This window comes from Patiria miniata, unplaced genomic scaffold, assembly GCF_015706575.1.
Source record: "Patiria miniata isolate m_02_andy unplaced genomic scaffold, ASM1570657v1 HiC_scaffold_25, whole genome shotgun sequence".
In the NCBI taxonomy this organism is placed as follows: Eukaryota; Metazoa; Echinodermata; class Asteroidea; order Valvatida; family Asterinidae; genus Patiria; species Patiria miniata.
The window spans coordinates 11,439,592-11,459,016 of record NW_024037064.1 but is presented as its reverse complement, the minus strand read 5'-3'; the positions used below and the strand labels follow the sequence as shown (position 1 = coordinate 11,459,016).

At 39.6% G+C, this 19,425-nt stretch overlaps 2 protein-coding genes across 9 annotated transcripts in view; one reads left to right on the top strand and one right to left on the bottom strand.

Annotated features, from left to right (window-relative positions):
* The first annotated feature begins 5,020 nt into the window (after window positions 1-5,020).
* On the top strand, window positions 5,021-9,743 carry LOC119733344. Its single transcript, XM_038206930.1, has 3 exons — window positions 5,021-5,166; window positions 8,066-8,245; window positions 9,101-9,743. The coding sequence occupies exons 1-3, from the start codon at window positions 5,040-5,042 to the stop codon at window positions 9,352-9,354; spliced, it is 561 nt and encodes a 186-aa protein (XP_038062858.1). The 5' UTR covers window positions 5,021-5,039; the 3' UTR covers window positions 9,355-9,743.
* Window positions 9,744-18,139: 8,396 nt separating this feature from the next.
* Window positions 18,140-19,425, bottom strand: part of LOC119732937 (AMP deaminase 2-like) — a 48,464-nt gene continuing 47,178 nt past the window's right edge. For all 8 annotated transcript variants that reach the window (XM_038206516.1, XM_038206518.1, XM_038206519.1 and 5 more), the window contains one exon: window positions 18,140-18,513. In XM_038206516.1, the coding sequence (XP_038062444.1) occupies window positions 18,322-18,513 (192 nt within the window). In that variant the 3' untranslated portion in view covers window positions 18,140-18,321. The remainder of the gene's footprint in view (window positions 18,514-19,425) is intronic.

Below are 19,425 nucleotides of genomic sequence, written 5' to 3'. Positions count from 1 at the left end.
TTTTCCAGGTGAACCATTTTTTTCATTAAAAAAAATTCTTTTGTGTCTGATAAATTTCATACATGCACGTTTTGTAGGACACAGACAGCGAGGAAAAGGACCGATTGTAATCCTAACCCCCACGGGGTATTCTCTAGGCACCCTGCCAAATGCAACAGAGTGCAGTGCCAGCCTTGGTACCAAGTACCTACCCTGCCAAATGCAACGCAATGCAGGCATGGAATGCATGCAGATCAGGACACTGCTAAATGCAACAACTTGCAACAACTTTTTACAACTGGTGCATTCTGTGGCATTTAGCAGGGTTAGGGTCAAGATTGGAGTCAATGTTTTATTTAGCACACAACTCTGAACTCTTCAAAGTTCTACATGTAATATACAATGTAGTGAAAACTAAATAAATGAGCCCTCAATATATACATGTACAGAATGACCAGGTTCCTGGTTTCAAATTTTGTTTCTTTGTCCATAGCTAAAGGAACAAGGGCTCATCAGAAAAGCATAATCAGTTTGCTTGGTCACTAGGTCCAGTCTGATGAGAATCCCAGAATCTCAGAAAGTTGACTGGACATCGCCGCTAGGGGGTCCTACTAAACTGCGTCAACAAGCGTCAACAAGAGTCAACAAGAGTCAACAAGAGTCAACGGTCGTCAACAAGCATCAACAAATTTTGTATATGCTTTCGAACATTAAAAGTAGCTGTATATGGTAGAAAAAGCAATAAAGAACAACTTCTGCATATCAATTAAAGTAAAAATTATTTTAAAACTTGGGTTTTTTTAGCGCGAAATGTATGACGAGTTTGTCGATTAGTGTTGGCCGCCATCTTGTTTGGATGGCGCAGTACACTTCGTGCATGCGTAGTATGGCTCTGTACACTTCACGCATGCGTAGTACGGCTAGCTTCACATAAACAAAATGGCGGCCAACACAAACTCGACAGAGTCGTCGCACGCTTCGCGTTGAAAAAAAAACAATTTTCGAAATAGTTTTTACTTTAATTGATATGCAGAAGATGTTCTTTATTTGCTTTTTCTTCCATATAAAGCTACTTTTAATGTTGAAAAGCATGTACAAAATTTGTTGATGCTTGTTGACGACCGTTGACTCTTGTTGATTCTTGTTGACTCTTGTTGACGCTTGTTGACGCATTTTAGTAGGACCGCTGCTAGGCATCATCAACCAGTTTGACATGAATCAATATGAATAGCTGGAAATTATGTTAAGAGTTGTGGTCCAAAAAGTAAGCTGGAATCAGGTCGGCAAACTTAAATCGAACCGACAGGCTCTGATCCGATCAACTGGCTTGGATCAAATCGACAGGCTGATGGATCGATCGGCTGGGAACTCACTGGTGCAAGCTGGGTTCCAAATGAGGAACGGGAATCCAATACACTGTAAAAGTGTGCAGCCTGCAGGGTCATCTCCCACAGTGGTCAGTCCACACAGTGTCTGGTCCGCCATTTTTAACATAGCATTTGCACAGGCGAGTTGCGTAAACAGTTTCAAGTTGAAATTTCCCTGAATAAACGAGTAAATAAGACTGGAAAATGGGACGATGCTTCGTAGCTGACTGTAGTCATCAATCAAATGTGAGGGATGCCATTATTTTTTTCAACAGATGAACAACTTTTGACAAAAGTGGGCACTTATGCTCATCACTACGCTAGGCATATGTGTGTTTGGACCAACCTCGTCCCCAGTGCTTACTTATTTCCAACGTTGTTTCCAATAGTAAGCCCTGGATAGGAAACTTTCTTCCTGTATCCTGATTCGATATCGCAATTGGCTCGTAATGGATTTTTATCATTTACTTGGTGTTGTTATTCACAACGTGCAGTACGTGTTTTCGGGATCATTCGTCCACGCCTTCTCGAAAATACTCATTTCATTTCAAATTTGTTCATATAATATGAAATGTGATGTGCATAGTGTCTCGATAAGGTCGTAACAGTTTAATTAAATAAATCGTACGTGTTTTCGTAACTCACACTGTGCTCGCGCTGCGACAAATTGACTCTGTTTTTACCCCAGACACCGCATACAAAAAACGAACGATAATGTAACGCACATGCAGGCACCAGACTATTCTTCATTTGCATACGTGTTCAAAAATCTTGCACATGCAAATGATCCAATACCAGGGTGAGAGAGCAGGTAGTGATGGGCGCGTACTGCTCGACACCCTGGGGTCGAGGTTGTGTTTGGACATACCACCACGGGCAACGGGTGACCTAGGCGGTGTATGACGTAACCACTTCTGCAGCATATTGACAAGCTTGGGGCCCTTTTCGTTGGGATTCAGAAATGGGCCTGAGGTCAACATTGCAGCTGATTATATTTTGTCTACGACTATCGTCACTGGATATCGATGCTGATCAAATGATGGAATTGAATAAGACAAAATGTATTATTTTCAAATTCTGCCTACAATGAACTTCCGGTCTTGTGACGTCATGATCCGGAAACCTCGCAAAGTCATAAATTTTTTGTGCGTGGTCCAATTTTGTTTTCTGTTGGCAATTTGATAAAATTTTATAGAGTAGTGGGATCGGGTTCAATGCTTCAAGTTTATAGCATTAACCTAATGAACTAATTGGAAGCAGATCGATGTCATCAGTCCTCGATTCAGAACCCTTCTAAATGGACAATAATAGTAATTGGTGGATATCGCTCTGCATGCCGTGTGACTCTAAACCCTAATTGCACCAGCAGCGAATGAGAAAAGTAGGTCTGTATGACGAGATCTGTTACAAAAGGACAACTGGGCGGCCGGAGTAAGGTGGTATAGACAGCAGTTTGGTATAAGCTGAGCACAGATAACGTGTGCATCCACGCTGCGTCTTGACTCACTAGCCTCGATTGTTCCTGCCAAAATGGAGTGTTTCCTGATGTTAGCGATGTTGCTCGTTGCTCTTGTCAATTATCAAGGTAAGATAACAATTAATGCTCAGGCGCGGATCCAGAGGGGGAGGGGGTTGGGGGTTAACCCCCCCCCCCCCACACACTTATTGGTTTTACGCCTTACGGAGTCCAAGTGTCGGAGAAAAAAACTGTCTACATTTCAGCATTGATTTGCTGATGAACACCCCCCCCCCCCGCAAAAATTCCTGGATCCGCCCCTGTGCTTCACGATCGTTTGCATTTTTAAAGATTAAATGAAATTGAGCTGAATAAAGTTTAGACACAATTCGGACCTGTCGTCCTTTTAGAATTTCCAAAAGTGGGTCGGCGTAAAATGTTATTTGTCATTGACAGTGTATAGGGAAAGTTCCTATCAAATGTTTCTAAAATAAATTGCACAAATGTCGTCTTCACCTGCACACAAAATTTCCTTTTAGCCTAAACTGTCAATGCTTGACAAAGATCCTGTGACGATTTTTTTCGCCCTCGCCCTATTCGGCTTTAAAAACGCGAAAACGGCTAATAAAGTATACGTGGTTTGTAAAGACTGGATGAAGAGTTAAGAGCTTCACTTTGTAAGGGAGCACTTTTTTGGGGGGGGGATGCGCCAATTGGGCTCCGAAACGGGTTTACCACGAAATGCAAATATTTGAAAAGATCAGTAAAAAGTAAAATATGAACGTTCACACAACCATACCTCGACATTTTCTGCTTTCTTGTCCGCGTGAAGGAATACCAGCAGGATATCGGAATTGAAAGAAATTGATAATGTTAACAAATCTTGTACATAATGTAACAATAATGATGCGTATAACCTTTGAAGAACAGAAATAATTATTTGTGTAAAGAAATGACCTTTATAAAATCGATTGTATAAAAAAATGACAGTATTTATCTCGCAATAATAATGCAGTGCGTGCGGGGTGAGGCTTTACCCAGGCTGCATAAGTTACCTTGGTTTACAGTTGATTTCTTTTGACCGAGGCCTTTGTCGTATTGCTTTCAAACAATACGAACGCAACATTAATTTTAGACCGAGTACGAACGAAGGTGTTGCTAATGTAGGCCTACACTCTCAAAACGCTGGTTAAAATTTTGTTGGTTAAAAAGTTGGTTAAAATTTTCCAATTTGCCCAACGTTTGCCCAACTTTGGGCATAGTTTGACCAGCGTTGGTTAATTTTTTTTAACCAACCGTTGGGCTGTTCACCTGTAAGCAACAGTTGGTTAAAAGTTGTCCTTTTACCCAACACTGGTTAAATGTACCCGATATCAACCATCGTTGGGTAAATTTACTACTTTAACCAACTTTTGCTGAACAGGTGAACAGCCCAGCGGTTGGTTAAAAAACAAAAATAACCAACGTTGGGCAAACGTTGGGCAAAATTGGACAATTTTACACAGCGTTGGTTAAAATTTTAACAAACATTTTTTTAACCAACAAAATTTTAACCAGCGTTTTGAGAGTGTACAAAGTTTGTACAGCTTGCTTGTCAAAATTTAATGCTAACTTGGTGTGCAGTCTCATAATTCCTTTCCATCAAAGGCAAATACATATAGAAATTATAAAAGTCTACTCATGCACTTCATTTGGCCTTACCCTCGATCAGAAACGAAGGACTATATTTCCAGTGAAAGTGTGTCTGTCTTAGTAGTAGTATAGTAACATTTATTTCAATGATGTCATTCATTACAATTATGTACAAACATGTATACATTAGAAAAAGTCACTAGTATATTTTATAGTTATGTACACAGTGATTAATTATAAAGTGTGAAATTAAATGACAACATTTAGGTATAAGGTTAAGCAGAACGCTTTTGTGCCCGTACCTATGGACAAACGTACGACCAAGGGACAAACAAAACAATACGTGAGACAGACAGGACAATAGTTACAATAGTTACAGCTGCGTTGGCTTGATGAACTTTATTTTGAAGGGAAAAAAAAACAACTTTATTTTGAAAAAAAATACTGCAAAATAATTCTCAAGTAAATGGGCAGGTACCTTTTTGGAACCTAAATAAAGAGCTCGTAGTTTTAGTTTGCCAAAGTGTCTAATTTTTAGTTTAGTGATCTGTTAAGCTCATTTCGTTGTTTTTTTTTCAGTGCGACTGATACACGCGGAGAGCAAGATGAGGACGCTGTACTTCGGCCCCGTGCCGCCGCCGGCTCCCGGGGAGGAATTCGACAAACGTCTGTGGTTGAAATCATCCATGCCAGGGAGAGAGGATCGATGCCCGAGGATTGACCGTGACAAAGGTAAGGGAGTGTACCCTAAATGCATCAATATAAAAGCACGTGGTGCAATTGTTACTGCACTTTTGGTAGTTTAATGGCTTGTTGTAGACCATTTTGACGGTATCACTTCAAACTTAATATACAAAGCATAGTACGGTATACAACAAAAATGTTTTTGTGAGTGCAATGGTAAGAACATTTTCACGAGGTGGCAGTTGCAATAATGGAACATTGCATTTTTATGCACTCGTGTCTTATTCTTGAATACTTATTCTCATGCACACCATGCTTATTGTGTTTGACATGAAAGTGAACCAACTGCACTTTTGCATCAAAATCTCATGATAGTGGCGCTCAGTGATGCATGACCCTGGAAATGTAAACAAGGTATCATTGAAAAGCATAGAGATTACGCTTTCAGATGATAACATGTTTATAGCCAGTAAACATTAAGTCTGTACATTCTGGTTCTTCAAAGTTGGGTTTCCTTTTTATTGAAACACCCTGTACAACAGGTGAATAAATCCTCGTCATCTGTTTGGTCAGAGCCACCAAAAGTGTGACCGTGCAATGGAAGTCCTATTTACCGTGGACTAGAACTTCTAATGAATAGGGCTGTATTCATTAACCATCATCTGAAGTGTCCCGAATAGTTTTTTTGTCACCGTGACGTCATCAGGGGTGACATGACATCGTTTTATTGAGGTTTAACTGTTGGCCCGATCATCAAACTGACTAACGATGAGCCATCGTATGCCATCGTAGTGTGACTTGAACTATACAGGGTGAATAAAAAAAAAAAGCGAAACCCAAATGTCGGGACTACTGTTTTAGTGAAGTTCTGCATGTAGCACTTTCAAAATCTAGGATATAAAAGCCGAATCCATAAGCTTTCGTTTAGTACATAAATCATTCAAATCACGCATGTACTTGTGAAGTTAAGGAATTTTAAACACAGCCACCGTTTTAAAGTTCTGTCCACTGATCACAAGAAGGTAAGTGTTCTTTCAGCAAAACGAAACCAAATCACACAGGAATGTGTGTGAATTGTTTTCGTTTTGCCGAAATAACGCATACCTTAAAATATGATGAGACATCAGTTGGAAATGGGTAAAAACGCATTTGCCTGCAACCTTCACATCCGGATATCCCCACACACTATTTGATTTTACGGAGGCCAAGTGTCCAGTGAAAAAAAAGTTTGAAAAAAAACGTGTCAACATTTCAGCACGATGTGCAAGTGCCCCTTTTCGGTGATGCCCCCCCCCCCCAGTTTGAAAATCGTTCTGCCGCCGCTGTGCCTAGGTCTCCTTGTGGATCACTTTTTTTCACATCGTGTACTTGCGTGAGAACAAAAAAGATAACGACGCGAAGATTTACCTACCTACATCCTATGGATTCTAGATTTACTCGGGCTTGCTTGAATACAGTCATTTTAGATTCGTTTGCAAATGTATGAGAATTTGTCCTTCAAGTTTAGTTAAAAACTGAGTGTCCCAAAATACGTTTTAGGTTTCTATTTAAAGGAAACGTGCACTAGGATTAGGAATAGGATTTTATGACTTAAAATACATTTAAAACAGCTTTCTTGCCATGTAACTATGACTTTCCACCTCCTTTGTAGCAGTAAAAGGGAGAAATTTCAACGTTATGCTAATGAAAATATCCATATTCATGAGCAAAAGCGTGATGTCTTTTAAGGCAGAATAGTAGTGGCTCCATAGCTCTGTGTAAAAATATATATTAGACCTTCATTTTCTTGGAGTAGGTTCCACTTTTTACTTGTCATGTTAAACAGCTTGTTTTGACAGTAGTATATAGTGGCCACTATTTCTTCAAAACTTTGTTTGTGGGTAATTATGAAGGACTTATTTTGTACTGTTCATATGCACTTTTGACAAGGAGTACCTTATGTGACAAAAGCATGGGCGTCGCCAGGATTATTTCCGGGGGGGGGGGGGGCAAAGCAAATTTTTTTCCCAAATTTCCTCAACTTTTTCATTATATTATCAATTTATCATTTTTCCGAGCGTGAGCAGGGGAGCATTTGCCCTACCCCCCCCCCCCATCAAATTAACAGCAATATAGCTTCGCACCTCTTTTTCCTTTTTTTTTTCTTTCCTTTTTTCCTTTTTTTTTCGTTTTCCAGGGGGGGGGCAAGTGCCCCCCTTGCCCCCCCCCGCGACGCCCATGGACAAAAGCAAAATAGCGCCCTCTTAAATGTATTGATGAAAGTATTTGCCAATTGAAATACTACCACTTTCTTGTCACTTCCAATGAAAACAAGTATTAAAACCATGTATGTATTGTTGCAACACATAGCGATGTGCATGAAAACAAGATGAGCTGAATTTCAACTACATGTTTCCTTTGAGTTTCAGTTCAGTTACCCAAATGACCGCCACAAATTAGTTGATATATTGTCATGTATTTTGACTTTCGGAAGTGAGAGGTCAATTCTTTGCACGATTTCACGTCGTGCAATTGTTCAGTTTCCATAAACAATTTTGCAAAGGCCCTCTGGGGGTCATTTTCTCAAGAAGAAGCCCATGTGCCCAAAATAATTTTTAAACAACCCGACTTTTACGCGCTAATTTTCCTAGGGGTCCGGAATTAAACGCGCACACTGTTATTTCGGTTGTGTAAAAATCAAATGGTTGTGTACTACACGAACCTAGCAACCCGTTGTGTAAATTGTTGTTTACACAACTTACTACACAACTTGTTTAATTTTTTTGACACAACTGGTTGCTAGGTTCATATAGTACACAACCGAAATAACAGTGTACAAGGGAGCAACTTTTGGGCTCTGTTTTATCCAACGTGATGTGATTCTGTGTCCTATAGCCTATATCGATAGATACGACTAGGGTTGGCTGATTTGCTCTATCTGTTCTATCCTATCGCTCATCGATCATAGGCTGTGTCACCTTCAAGACGGAGTCGTATCAACACCCATTTCGATATCCTACCAAAGGACTATTCGCCTCGTCCTTGGAGCGGTTGGATTTCAACATCAGCATCAACAACACGGCAACTTTCGACATCCATCTCATGGGAGACGAGAACCCATGGTTACATACACCCGTATACTCTTTTGGTGAGTCGGGCTTTGTATAGCAACTTGTTTTCAAATAGACTTGTTCCCGGTCCCATCATTATCCTTTGGACCTCGAATGTAGGTTGTAGGGACAGGTAGCGGGCAATGACTACTAAATACATAAGTAGGTTTTTCTCTTAAATTTATGCAAATTATATGCAGGCTTAGGTAGATATACCCAGAATGCAACTATACCGCGGAACCAGCCTATTGCAGAATTGCAACAAGACTACCACTTATGGGCAGTTTGTTGGTGAGGAATTTCGAAAACAAACAAACAAACATACAGCCCAACGAACAGCCCAACAACAAACAAATACCAACCCAACAAGCCCAACAAAGCAAGAAACAAACATTAGATGGGGGGTGGGGGTGGGGTGGGGTGGGTGGGGGCAACATTGCTGTGAAATTGCCTCAATTGTTAATAACAATTGATGCACATTAACGAGGAAGCCTTTTTTGATCGTGTTCCTGGAATGTATTTTACAAATTCAAACTGTTGAATGGGATGGTGCCCGACTATTTATGATTGGCGTTCGTTCCAATAAGCCTCACTTTCATTTCATTGCAAAATTGCCAACTTTTCTCAGTGTGATTTCTGATTCATTTCAGTCACAATCAGCATGAACTGTTTTAATTCCGGGCATATGCCCCTGGCTTTCGTCATATTCGGTTGTTTTTTTCTTGGTTTTTGGTTTTCTTTTATTTTGTGATTGTTTGTTGTTTGTGTTTTTAATGTCGAATAAATAATAATAATAATAAAAATAATAACTTCCTCCTCGATAGAAGTAAGATATTGAATATAAAATGTTATACAACGTGTGGTTTTGTGTTTCTTTTTTTTTTACCTTTCAGAATTTAGCCCGCAGGTTTGTGCACTTGAGAAGGACACATACGAAACAGCCTTCCATCGAGATTGCCGGCTGGAAGGTAGCAGTGGCCGTTTCTGGGTGTCGCTCACGGACGGTGAGATTCAGTTGGGCAAATACGGAGACACCACAGCGCTGGTGCGTGCAACCCAAACCAACCCTGTCGGCATCTTGAGCATCGAGATGACGGGCGTAGTTGGTGAGCCACTCGAGGTGCGAATCTACACACCCTGCTACTAGCCACGTCACACCGAGGGGTGACATGCAAACGCTCGGCTCGGCTGATGATCTTGTTGGGAGAATAGATAGTCAATGCATACTTAGTTGAGGACTGTGCTTACCGTGACTTTATTCCACAACAAATTTTAAAGGGCTCACGAAGTCAATACTTTAAATTAGTTTGCGCCACTTTCTAATCCTCTTAAGTTTATGAAAACTAATTGACATCCATTTTTTGTCAAATTTTTTTGATAAGTGAACTTCTTTCGACATTTCATAAAGTTTCCATACTTTTCCTGACACATGAGGGCGCTGTGATGACATAAGAAATTATGACATAGTATTAATTATTACCGCGAATGGGTCATTTGGGAGACATTCCCATAGACTTGTGTACAAAATGTTTCAAACTTAAATGTGCCCTAACCCAATATTCCCTTGTCCTTTTTCCACGAATTTCGGTATTTTTACTAATTAGACTATGAGCAACAAATATAACCTGATTGCGACGGTAACATTTTGCCTCAGTCTAAAGGGGGGCTGTGGAATTAGGGAGACATGAAAATGTCTCCCTAATGACCAGAGTCTCCCTATTGTGGAAGAAATTACGATGTGTCTCCCTAATGGTACATTTGTTCTAATAAGACATAGTACAAGTTCTTTTGAAATTGTGAACCCAAAAATGTGCACATTTTATGAAAACATTTGTGAGAAAAGTTCGCTCATTGGCTTACTTTCATAAACTGAAACAACAACGCATCACTACAGAAAAGAAACTTTACGACGGCAAAATATCCAAATTTCTGGCAACATTTTGAGCACCAACAACTTTCAGTTTCTGCCTCATATGACATCACAAAGGTGAGGGACACAAAGGTGGTTCAATAATAATATAATAATAATTTGGGAGGCTAATCATCCTTACTCGCAGCTGGTGTGCTGAATTGCGAAGGACGCGGCTACAACGTGGTCGGGCCACTGGCACGTGTGTAACAGGGACAAAATTGCACATTTTCGAAATTTTTCGAATCATCTACCCAATCTGTGGTAGCAATGTGTATATCTGCATTAAAAAAATACATTACATGGGCCCTTTAATATAGTTTGATTAACTGAACTGGTTGAAAGGTGATTTTAGGAAAAGGGAACTAGCTGATTAAATGATGGAATTGTACTGAATGAGGAATTATTTATATACAGTGGAAACAGGATGTCTTTGAAATAAAACATATTTAAGAAGGGAACAATACAGGGTGAGTAAAAAAACCAACGAAACCCAAATGTGGGGACCAATGTTTTTGTAAACTTCTGTATGTAGCACTTTCAAAATCTAGGACATGAAAGCCCAATTCATAAGCTTTCTTTTAGTACAAGAATCTTTCAAATCACTTATGTAATTTTCAAGTTGCGGAATTTTAAACACGACCAATGTTTTAAAGTTCTGTCCACAGATCACAACAAGGTAAGCGTTCTTTCAGAAAAACGACAACAAATCACTAGGGATGTGTGTGAGTTTCGTTTTGCTGAAAGAACGCACACCTTATTGTGATCCGCGGAGAGAACTTTAAAAATCCGTAACTTAAAAACTGAGTACACGAGTGATTTGAATGATTCTTGTCCTACAAGAAAGCTTATGAATTGGTTTTCATATCCTAGATTTTATAAGTGCTACATGCAGCACTTTACTTAAACAAAAGTCCCAACATTTGGGTTACGTGGGTTTTTTGGGGGGAACTTCTTGAAACTTTTTAAATGATACACAGAGTTAGAAAAAAATACTTTGCGTTTGTTTTAGATTATGTGCTACATAATACGATTATTCCTTACCAAAGGCTGACATTTTTTAGTACCTGCTCACAATGACATGTCAAAGAATAGTGGGTGCATGGTCAGTCCTGGTGTGTTTTTTTATATCATTTTAATTTTTTACTAAATATCGTATAAACATAACATATTACCTGTTCTTGTTAATATAGTCTGAGGGTCTACTGAACCTATTCAAGCCCCAATGAAAACAGTGTAAAATCAACAAAGTTCAGGGCAAAATAACATGCAAGCCGACATCACTGGGGTTTCTCAAACAAAAATTAAATTATTGTCTTGTACTTCATCTTTTCATTTCTTTTCAATTTTGGGTAGATTAGCTGATAACATGTTTAAATATTCACACCAAAACAAAATCACCTCCCGAAAAGTGATAGTTCCCAAGCCTGCACGTAGCCGTTTTACAAGTGGCACCCTTCCACTTTCTCCGGCAGATAGGACCAATTTGTCAACCGTAATTTTATCAAGCCTGCCCTCAGATGGAAGCCCAAAAACCAGGGAGTTGATCCTTGGCTACATTTACACAATTCCACCGTTTTTACAGCCTAACGGTCTCCGTTTTCAAAAGAAACTGTGGGGTCACTTTTTATGCTGATCAGCTCGCGTAGAAATTCTCACTTGAATTAGTTCACTGCACCCCAGAGTGGTTTTGATGAGAGTTGTTTTGCTTGGCCACGCTTTTTGCACGCTCTGTTTGCCCTTCCCTGCCCACTTTCAAAAAAGGAATTGTTTGCAAAGACCCTATCAGGCGAGTTGATCATTGGCTACATTTACACAATTCCACCGTTTTTTAAAGCCAAATTGTCTCCTTTTTCAAAAGAAACTGTGGGGTCACTTTTTATGCTGATCAGCTCGCGTAGAAATTCTCACTTGAATTAGTTCACTGCACCCCTGAGTGGTTTTGATGAGAGTTGTTTTGCTTGGCCACGCTTTTTGCACGCTCTGTTTGCCCTTCCCTGCCCACTTTCGCAAAGAATAGTCCATTTCAAAAAAAGGAATTGTTTGCAACGACCCTATCAGGCGAAAGAGGTGTCAATTTTATCCTGCAGTGAGAGTGCAGTGACAATCTAATTCCATTGATTGGTCTCACTCGGCTAATTCCAGTGATGCATCTGGTTTTCCCGTGCCGCTCGGCCCCACTGCGATCCACTTCAGCAAATTATCGAGTCTTTTAAAGAACAAAAGATGGCTTCACGGCAAAAAAGGACATTTAGTCGATAGTGCAAACGCAGCAATTTTATCCACTGTTGTGCACATATTAATAGCTGTTGTAATAATGCAAAGTACATGTAAAAAAAAAAGTTCTCGTCCTCGCCCGCTTCCTTCCCTTTTTGAATTTAAGTAAGATTTGAGGCTTTGCATGGTGAAGATACTAAATAATGAAAGGTTTGCGGAAACACCATGTGCGAATAATTTCTCAACTAAGAGAATGAATTTGAATTTGCAATATATATTGCAAGTATTATAAATGTATTGTCCTTCTTTGTTTAATTGATTTAAACAATCGTGATTTAAATTGAAATAGATGTTTCAAACAATCGTGATTTTAAAGGGCATTTCGGCCTAAAATCACCCAAAATGTCATGTTTTTGGATTGTTTATAGTACATGTATTTTATAGGTCTAGTTGAAAATAAACTAACCTATTGTCTTACCCAGTGGCGTAGCAGGGAATTTTTCGGGGGGGGGGGGCTTGGGGGGGGGGGGGCTGGAACATTTCATGGGGAGGGGGCATCATGTAGATCAATGATAATTTTTTTAGAAACTTTTTTAAAATCTCGGTGTGGGGGGGGACAAGGTTTCATAGGGGGCTGTTGCCCCCACGCCCCCCTCCCCCCCCCCCCCCCCCCCCCCCCCCCGTGGCTACGCCACTGGTCTTACCGTTCCCGAGAAAAGACGGAATTTAAAAAAGCCGTTTGTTTACATCGAACACGACGGGTTTACACATGCGTTTTTCTGTCGTTTTCATTCAACATTTTTAAAGTCTCACGCCGCGACTGTTTGCAACTGCAGTACAAACAGTGGCGGCGTCAGACTTGATAAAAGTTTGTTTCGGGGGCAAGGAATATTTTTTAGGGGGAAGTCAAAATATAATCTGAAAATTAGTTGAAAGTATGTAAGAGCCTAATATTAAAACTAAATGGCAACTATGTGTATCCTACGCGCACGCGTGCCAATTGTGCGGTACCCATGGTCGGAATTTTATGTTTATGGTATCAAAAGATGCGCAAGACTCGACGCTAAAAATTCAGGAAAGCTCGGGTCGAGGAAAAAAGGGTATCGCGGAAAAGTTGAAGGGGGGGGGGCGGATTCCTCAGGCCCTTTTAGGGTTAATATAATGCAATTTTATTAGCGTCACTAAGGTGTCCATCGACACTATTAATGTGGCTTACATCATTATTTTGGCAACAGTGAACCGCAAAAAAACTTGTAACCGAATCATGCATTTTAATTTGAACATCATGGCTTCAAATTCTTCCTATAAATATGGGATTGACGTCATCCTGATACTGGCAATGTATATTTTAATGTCCAAATAGTGTGTAGGGGCACCTTGGTGTACGTTTTGATGACTATGACCGTTTCGGTTTGTTTTGTGTGCCGCTAGAGGGCGCCTTTTCATGTTATGACGTCATCGTGATTATTTTGAATTTTGCATTGCTCACTTAACATTTGATGTATTAGTATTGTAGTACAATGCTTCTGTTTTCAAATTACACAGTATATTCATTAAAAATTGCAACCAACACAGCACAGCATTCGAATTTCTTGCACGTGTTCCTTTATTGTGTTCATAATTTGAATGCTGTTTAAAATCTTCGTAAGGTTGGTTTAAATTATACATGTAATTCACTTTGAATGTCACACAGCATCGCAGGAAGAGGGCGCTGTTACTTCTGCACGCGTGGTTAGTGTGCACGCGTGACGGGATGTGAACCCACACGCAATGGCATTACGCCATTTTCGCTGGTTTGCGTTTCCACTTAGAATTCTATACAGGAAAAGGATCAACCCGGACCATAGTACCAGCGTTCTGCTGGACTCGCTTTCTGGTTGTCGACATGAGGTCGCATTAGGGAGAAAATCAGCCGTTTGCAACCAAACTACATATATGTAGGTACACTTATTAGGTCTAAATGAATTACCACTACATGTGACCATACGTATCTTGTAAAGGCAACACAAAATACCAAATTGACAACTTTAAAACGGAGAAACAAAAGCCACCAATTGTAATATGAGTCAGTCGGCGACCGCATATACCATGTATACAAACTAGGCCTAGTCTGCAAAGGTAGGCTGATTAGCGCACATAAGTATAGGAGAAAATTACAGTATTTTTTTTTAAGGGGAAATCTTGGCAGTGTTTCTCTGTCTCGAATTCATGATTTTTTTTTACATTAAGTCTGACCATCAGTCTGATCATTCAGTATTTAAGAAACATACGGAAAGAATGTAGTATCCAGACGCCACTTCAGTGGTTGTGTACAAAGTCTATGGAGAATCAAGAGAGTCAAGTATTTCTCAACAAAATTGGAAATGTTTCAGTCACAGATTAATGTCTAGTTCACATTTTTTGCAATGACTGACCTTTATTGAGGCGATACATGCATAATGAAGAAAAAAGTGGAGTCATGCAGTGAAAGATTCCCATATCTGGCCATCACTTGTCACCCTGTGCACAAACCCTATGAGTATGAGACTGGTCTGAAAATATCTAATAAATAAATATCTTAGTAAATACTTCAATATTTTTCCCTGCTAATTTTGACTTTTTAGGACATATTATCACTTTCTGATGGCTGACAGGTCACTGAAGTGAAAATAATTAGTGATGCATCACTAATTATGATGGCCAGATATGGGAATCTTTCCCATGCAGGTTGCAACATTCTTTATAATAAAGTTGCAACATTCTTTATGATGGCCAGATATGGGAATCTTTCCCATGCAGGTTGCAACATTCTTTATAATAAAGTTGCAACATTCTTGAAAATAATTAGTGATGCATCACTAATTATGATGGCCAGATATGGGAATCTTTCCCATGCAGGTTGCAACATTCTTAATAATAAAGTTGCAACATTCTTGAAAATAATTAGTGATGCATCACTAATTATGATGGCCAGATATGGGAATCTTTCCCATGCAGGTTGCAACATTCTTTATAATAAGGTTGCAACATTCTTGAACATAATCAGTGATGCATCACTAATTATAATGGACAGATATGGGAATCTTTCCCATGCAGGTTGCAACATTCTTTATAATAAAGTTGCAACATTCTTGAAAATAATTAGTGATGCATCACTAATTATGATGGCCAGATATGGGAATCTTTCCCATGCAGGCTGCAACATTCTTTCCAAACAGACTTCTGTTGTGAAAAAAAATTTGGTGCCAAACTACTCATCCTAGATAAATATGGTAATGTGTGTGCAGAACAGATACATGTTTTTGTTTAGTTTAACACATGCAGGCACTTCATGCAAAAATTCAAGTAATGCTTCATTTACAATATTTCTGTGCATGATTAGCTCGGAGTTTTTTATGCATAACTCTGACTTATATGAGTTTTATGACAATCTTTTCAGCCTAAAGATATTATAAAATGATCAAAAACAGCAGTGTTGTCTTTGCTTTTTCGAAACTTGAATGTTCATGTGAAGACAAATGTGAAGGCATTTTACGACCATGACATGCATTTGCAATAAACAAGATAATAAATTTCCTTTAAATTTATCTAATATTAATTACATACATATATTTTGTGCGATATCCATGTCTAAATATTATCATATTAACACATAAAACCATGTATGCTTCAAATTATACACTTCTATTTCATGTACAGCATAATGCACTTAAGGTATTACCGCTTTAAGACAACTCAATGATAACTCATGATTAAATATATTGACTTAATATATTAACAACTAAGAAATTCTGAAGAATAGATGCCAATTATTGATATGTATACATAATAATTCAACAATTAAAAGCAATAGGGAATAAAAGTTCTGACAAAAAAAAGAGCTACCACAAATTAAAGAGAAAGACAAAGCAACAAGCTACTTTTAAAAAGTGTGGCACATACACTAAAGATTGCAACATACCACACTTAATTCTGTGCGTGACCAACATTTGGGATACCTAGAAAGCATTTTGAAGGCTTTGGTTCAAAATACATGTGAATGCTTCATTGTTTTACAGTAAAACCTGAGGTTTCCAATGATATGTGTGCGCACAGATGCATGGGTACAACACTTAAACCTAACCCCATCAGGTATTCTTCAGGCACCCTGCAAAATGCAACAATATTCAACTCAACTCAAATGAGAACCCTGCTAAATGCAACAAATTGCAACAACGGATTCTGTTGCATTGTGCAGTGAGCCCAGTGCACACCAGCCTTGGCAACACCCTGCTAAATGCAACAAACTGCAACAGTGGATACTCTTGTATTGCCTTGGCACTATGAGCAGTTACCCTGCTAAATGCAACAAGATGCAACAGAGCACAGGGACTTGAGTTGCCTGCTAAATGCAACAACTGGCAACAACTTTTTACCACTGTTGCATTCTGTCGCAATTAGCAGGGCTAGGGTAAAGCATTCAGTAATCCCTTAAAAATCAACACAACCCGTGAAGTGATCATGTACATGTACATGCAAACTTGTCTCATCTAATAAGTCCTCCATGTTTAACCCCAACTCCTGGGGCTCTTTTACTAGAAAGTATCCTGAATCCGCCAAAATCCACCAATTTTGTCACGCAAAAAATGCTGGTATCCTGAGTCCATCAGAATCCCCCAGTGTAGATACTGGAGGTATCCTGAATCCGCCAAAGTCCACCAGCAAAAGTCTCGATGGATTCTGGCGGATTCGGGATACCATGGTGGCATAAAAAAAAATACAGCACGTTTTTCCATACAGTTTTCAAAATCCATCACCTAAATCTCTGGTGGATTTTGACGGATTCAGGATACCATGCTCGCATGAAAATTGTGATGTGTGTTGTTGCATAGGATCCATCAAAATACACCAAATGCATGGTTCAACTGCTGGTAGATATGATGTGGGTTGTTTTTCCTTTCGATTTGGGCTTTGGGTAATTATGTACATGTATACCATGATGTTTGCATTGTCTGGAAGGGCTATTTCAATGAGCCATTGTCCGACCCCAGCATTGGTTTGTCTGGATGGGTTATGTACATAATCCATTGTTTACATGCCAAGGCCTAATAAGCCGCAGTCACAAGCTCCCAACCGCCCAGTACATACATTTTTGTACAGCATGTGACAGACCTGGCAGGGCTACAAGCAGTATTTACTTGACCACAAACATAGCCAAAGAGTTATTCTGTTGAGATCCTGAATCCGCCAAAGTCCCCCATAACAGCTCAATATGGAGGTATCCTGAATCCATCAAAATCCTGCAGTTCTGCTAGGCTTACAATCCTGAATCCATCAAAATCCCCCAGTTTGTGCAATATGGAGGTATCCTGAATCTGCCGAAATCCCCCCAAAACAGGGGGGGGGGGTGGATTTTGATGGATTGAGGTACGTTAGGGTTAATGTCATAAACATCTTGGTCTGGTGCCAGGAGTCTAAGACAATTCCGGTCTTCAAATGTATGCTGGAGTCTACTGTCAAGTGAGGGCGGTCAGTGCATGTTCCTAAATATTTTAACACACTATAGTAGCTTCTCGGCAACAGTACAACGTATGTATTCTGTGTAATTCCTTGGTGTATTTGGATTTGTGCAAACTGAGTTTCCCCTATATCAAATATCTACTCTCTAAAATACATAAATACATGTTTTGCATGATGCGGCGTATGCTTAAATGCCATGTGACAATATGCTTAGCCAGATATCTTTCTATACATTCTGTCTTTAAGGTGCTATGCTGTACTTCTGGTAGGATAGTGGCATCGAAATTAATCAGTTTTTCTGTGTCGCCGATTAGTGTTTCAGACATTGGCGCTTCTCCGTGTTTCAAGCTTTACAGATCTGTTTGTCCATTAAGCTAAGCCCTTTCGTCACCGTAGCACCTAAAACCAGGCAATTTTAGGATTTTACCATTATGGTAATCCCCCATCCCACCACTCGCCAACACAGATTTATGCCACTCTCCGAACTCAAACTTCCAACTTGGTCCCATTTCAGAACTTGGGTGCAGTGATGACGCTCTTCCGATGTGCCATCTCCTTCACAGATCGGCAGATGGTGGTCAACTCTTCGGTGAGCGTCTCGTCCCTGAAGGCGACGCGAATGTCTGGAATGTTGGTGCGGGTGATGTCGTTGCCTGGAGGGCCTTCCTTGCGCCAGTTGGGCCCCAGCCAATGGTCCTTGAACTGTGAGTGGAAACACGAGATCGTTTTTACCCTTGGTCAGGTTTATTCATCATTTACGGTACATACAGCTGTGGTAAATTGTGTTGTTATATCGTGTCTTGGCCACGGCAACTCCATTGATCCAAAATGGCCAAATGTCCAGTCTATAAAAATGATTTACTTCATTTTTTAATTTATTATTTATTATTTCTCAGGTAAGAACACATACAGACACAAAATACAATACAAACATTTTGGGTAACAGGCCAGGGTTACAAAGTAAGATTTGAGGCTTTGCATGGTGGAGATACTAAATAATGAGAGGTTTGCGGAAACACCATGTGCGAATAATTTCTCAAGAGAATGGTTCTGAAAAGAACCAGAGGTATAAACTCGACGTTCCGGTCAGTATGCTCGGAACGTCAAGGGTTACAAAGATTAGATAAAACAAATTAAACAATGTATTGATAACACCCATGAAGGACTGTCCATTTTTGAATAATTTAGTACTCGATTAAAAACTACACATGACCCAATGTTACAAACTCGCTGATCAATTTTTACACATGCCAGCTGCAGCTGCCTTCCTCGCTGGTCAAAAGTTGCATACAAAGTGCGTCAGTTAAAATTTGCACTCGGCGATGTATAATATGGACCGCTAGAGGGCCTTGCGGTAAGTACTGTCAATGGACTTTACCCAACTAAAACAATGGTACCAATTAATACGCATCGACAAAATATTTATTGTCGACAAAAAGTGGCATCCGACAATACAAAAAATGAAATTTTACGATTACAATGTATAATTATAATGTGCAAAAAGCTATTCGAATATTCTGTTGATGTTCGAATATTTGAATATTCAGTATTTTTGGAACAGCCCTATTGCATACATCACCTAATATACCTTGCTTTGCATATAAATTATCTCAT

What these genes read in the sequence shown, in the direction of transcription:
- LOC119733344 (XM_038206930.1), top strand. Translation starts at nt 5,040, where the DNA reads ATGAGGACGCTGTACTTCGGCCCCGTGCCGCCGCCGGCTCCCGGGGAG. An exon ending in GAGGATTGACCGTGACAAAG is followed by an intron (nt 5,167 to 8,065) that starts GTAAGGGAGTGT and finishes CATCGATCATAG; the next exon opens with GCTGTGTCACCTTCAAGACG. An exon ending in TACACCCGTATACTCTTTTG is followed by an intron (nt 8,246 to 9,100) that starts GTGAGTCGGGCT and finishes TTTACCTTTCAG; the next exon opens with AATTTAGCCCGCAGGTTTGT.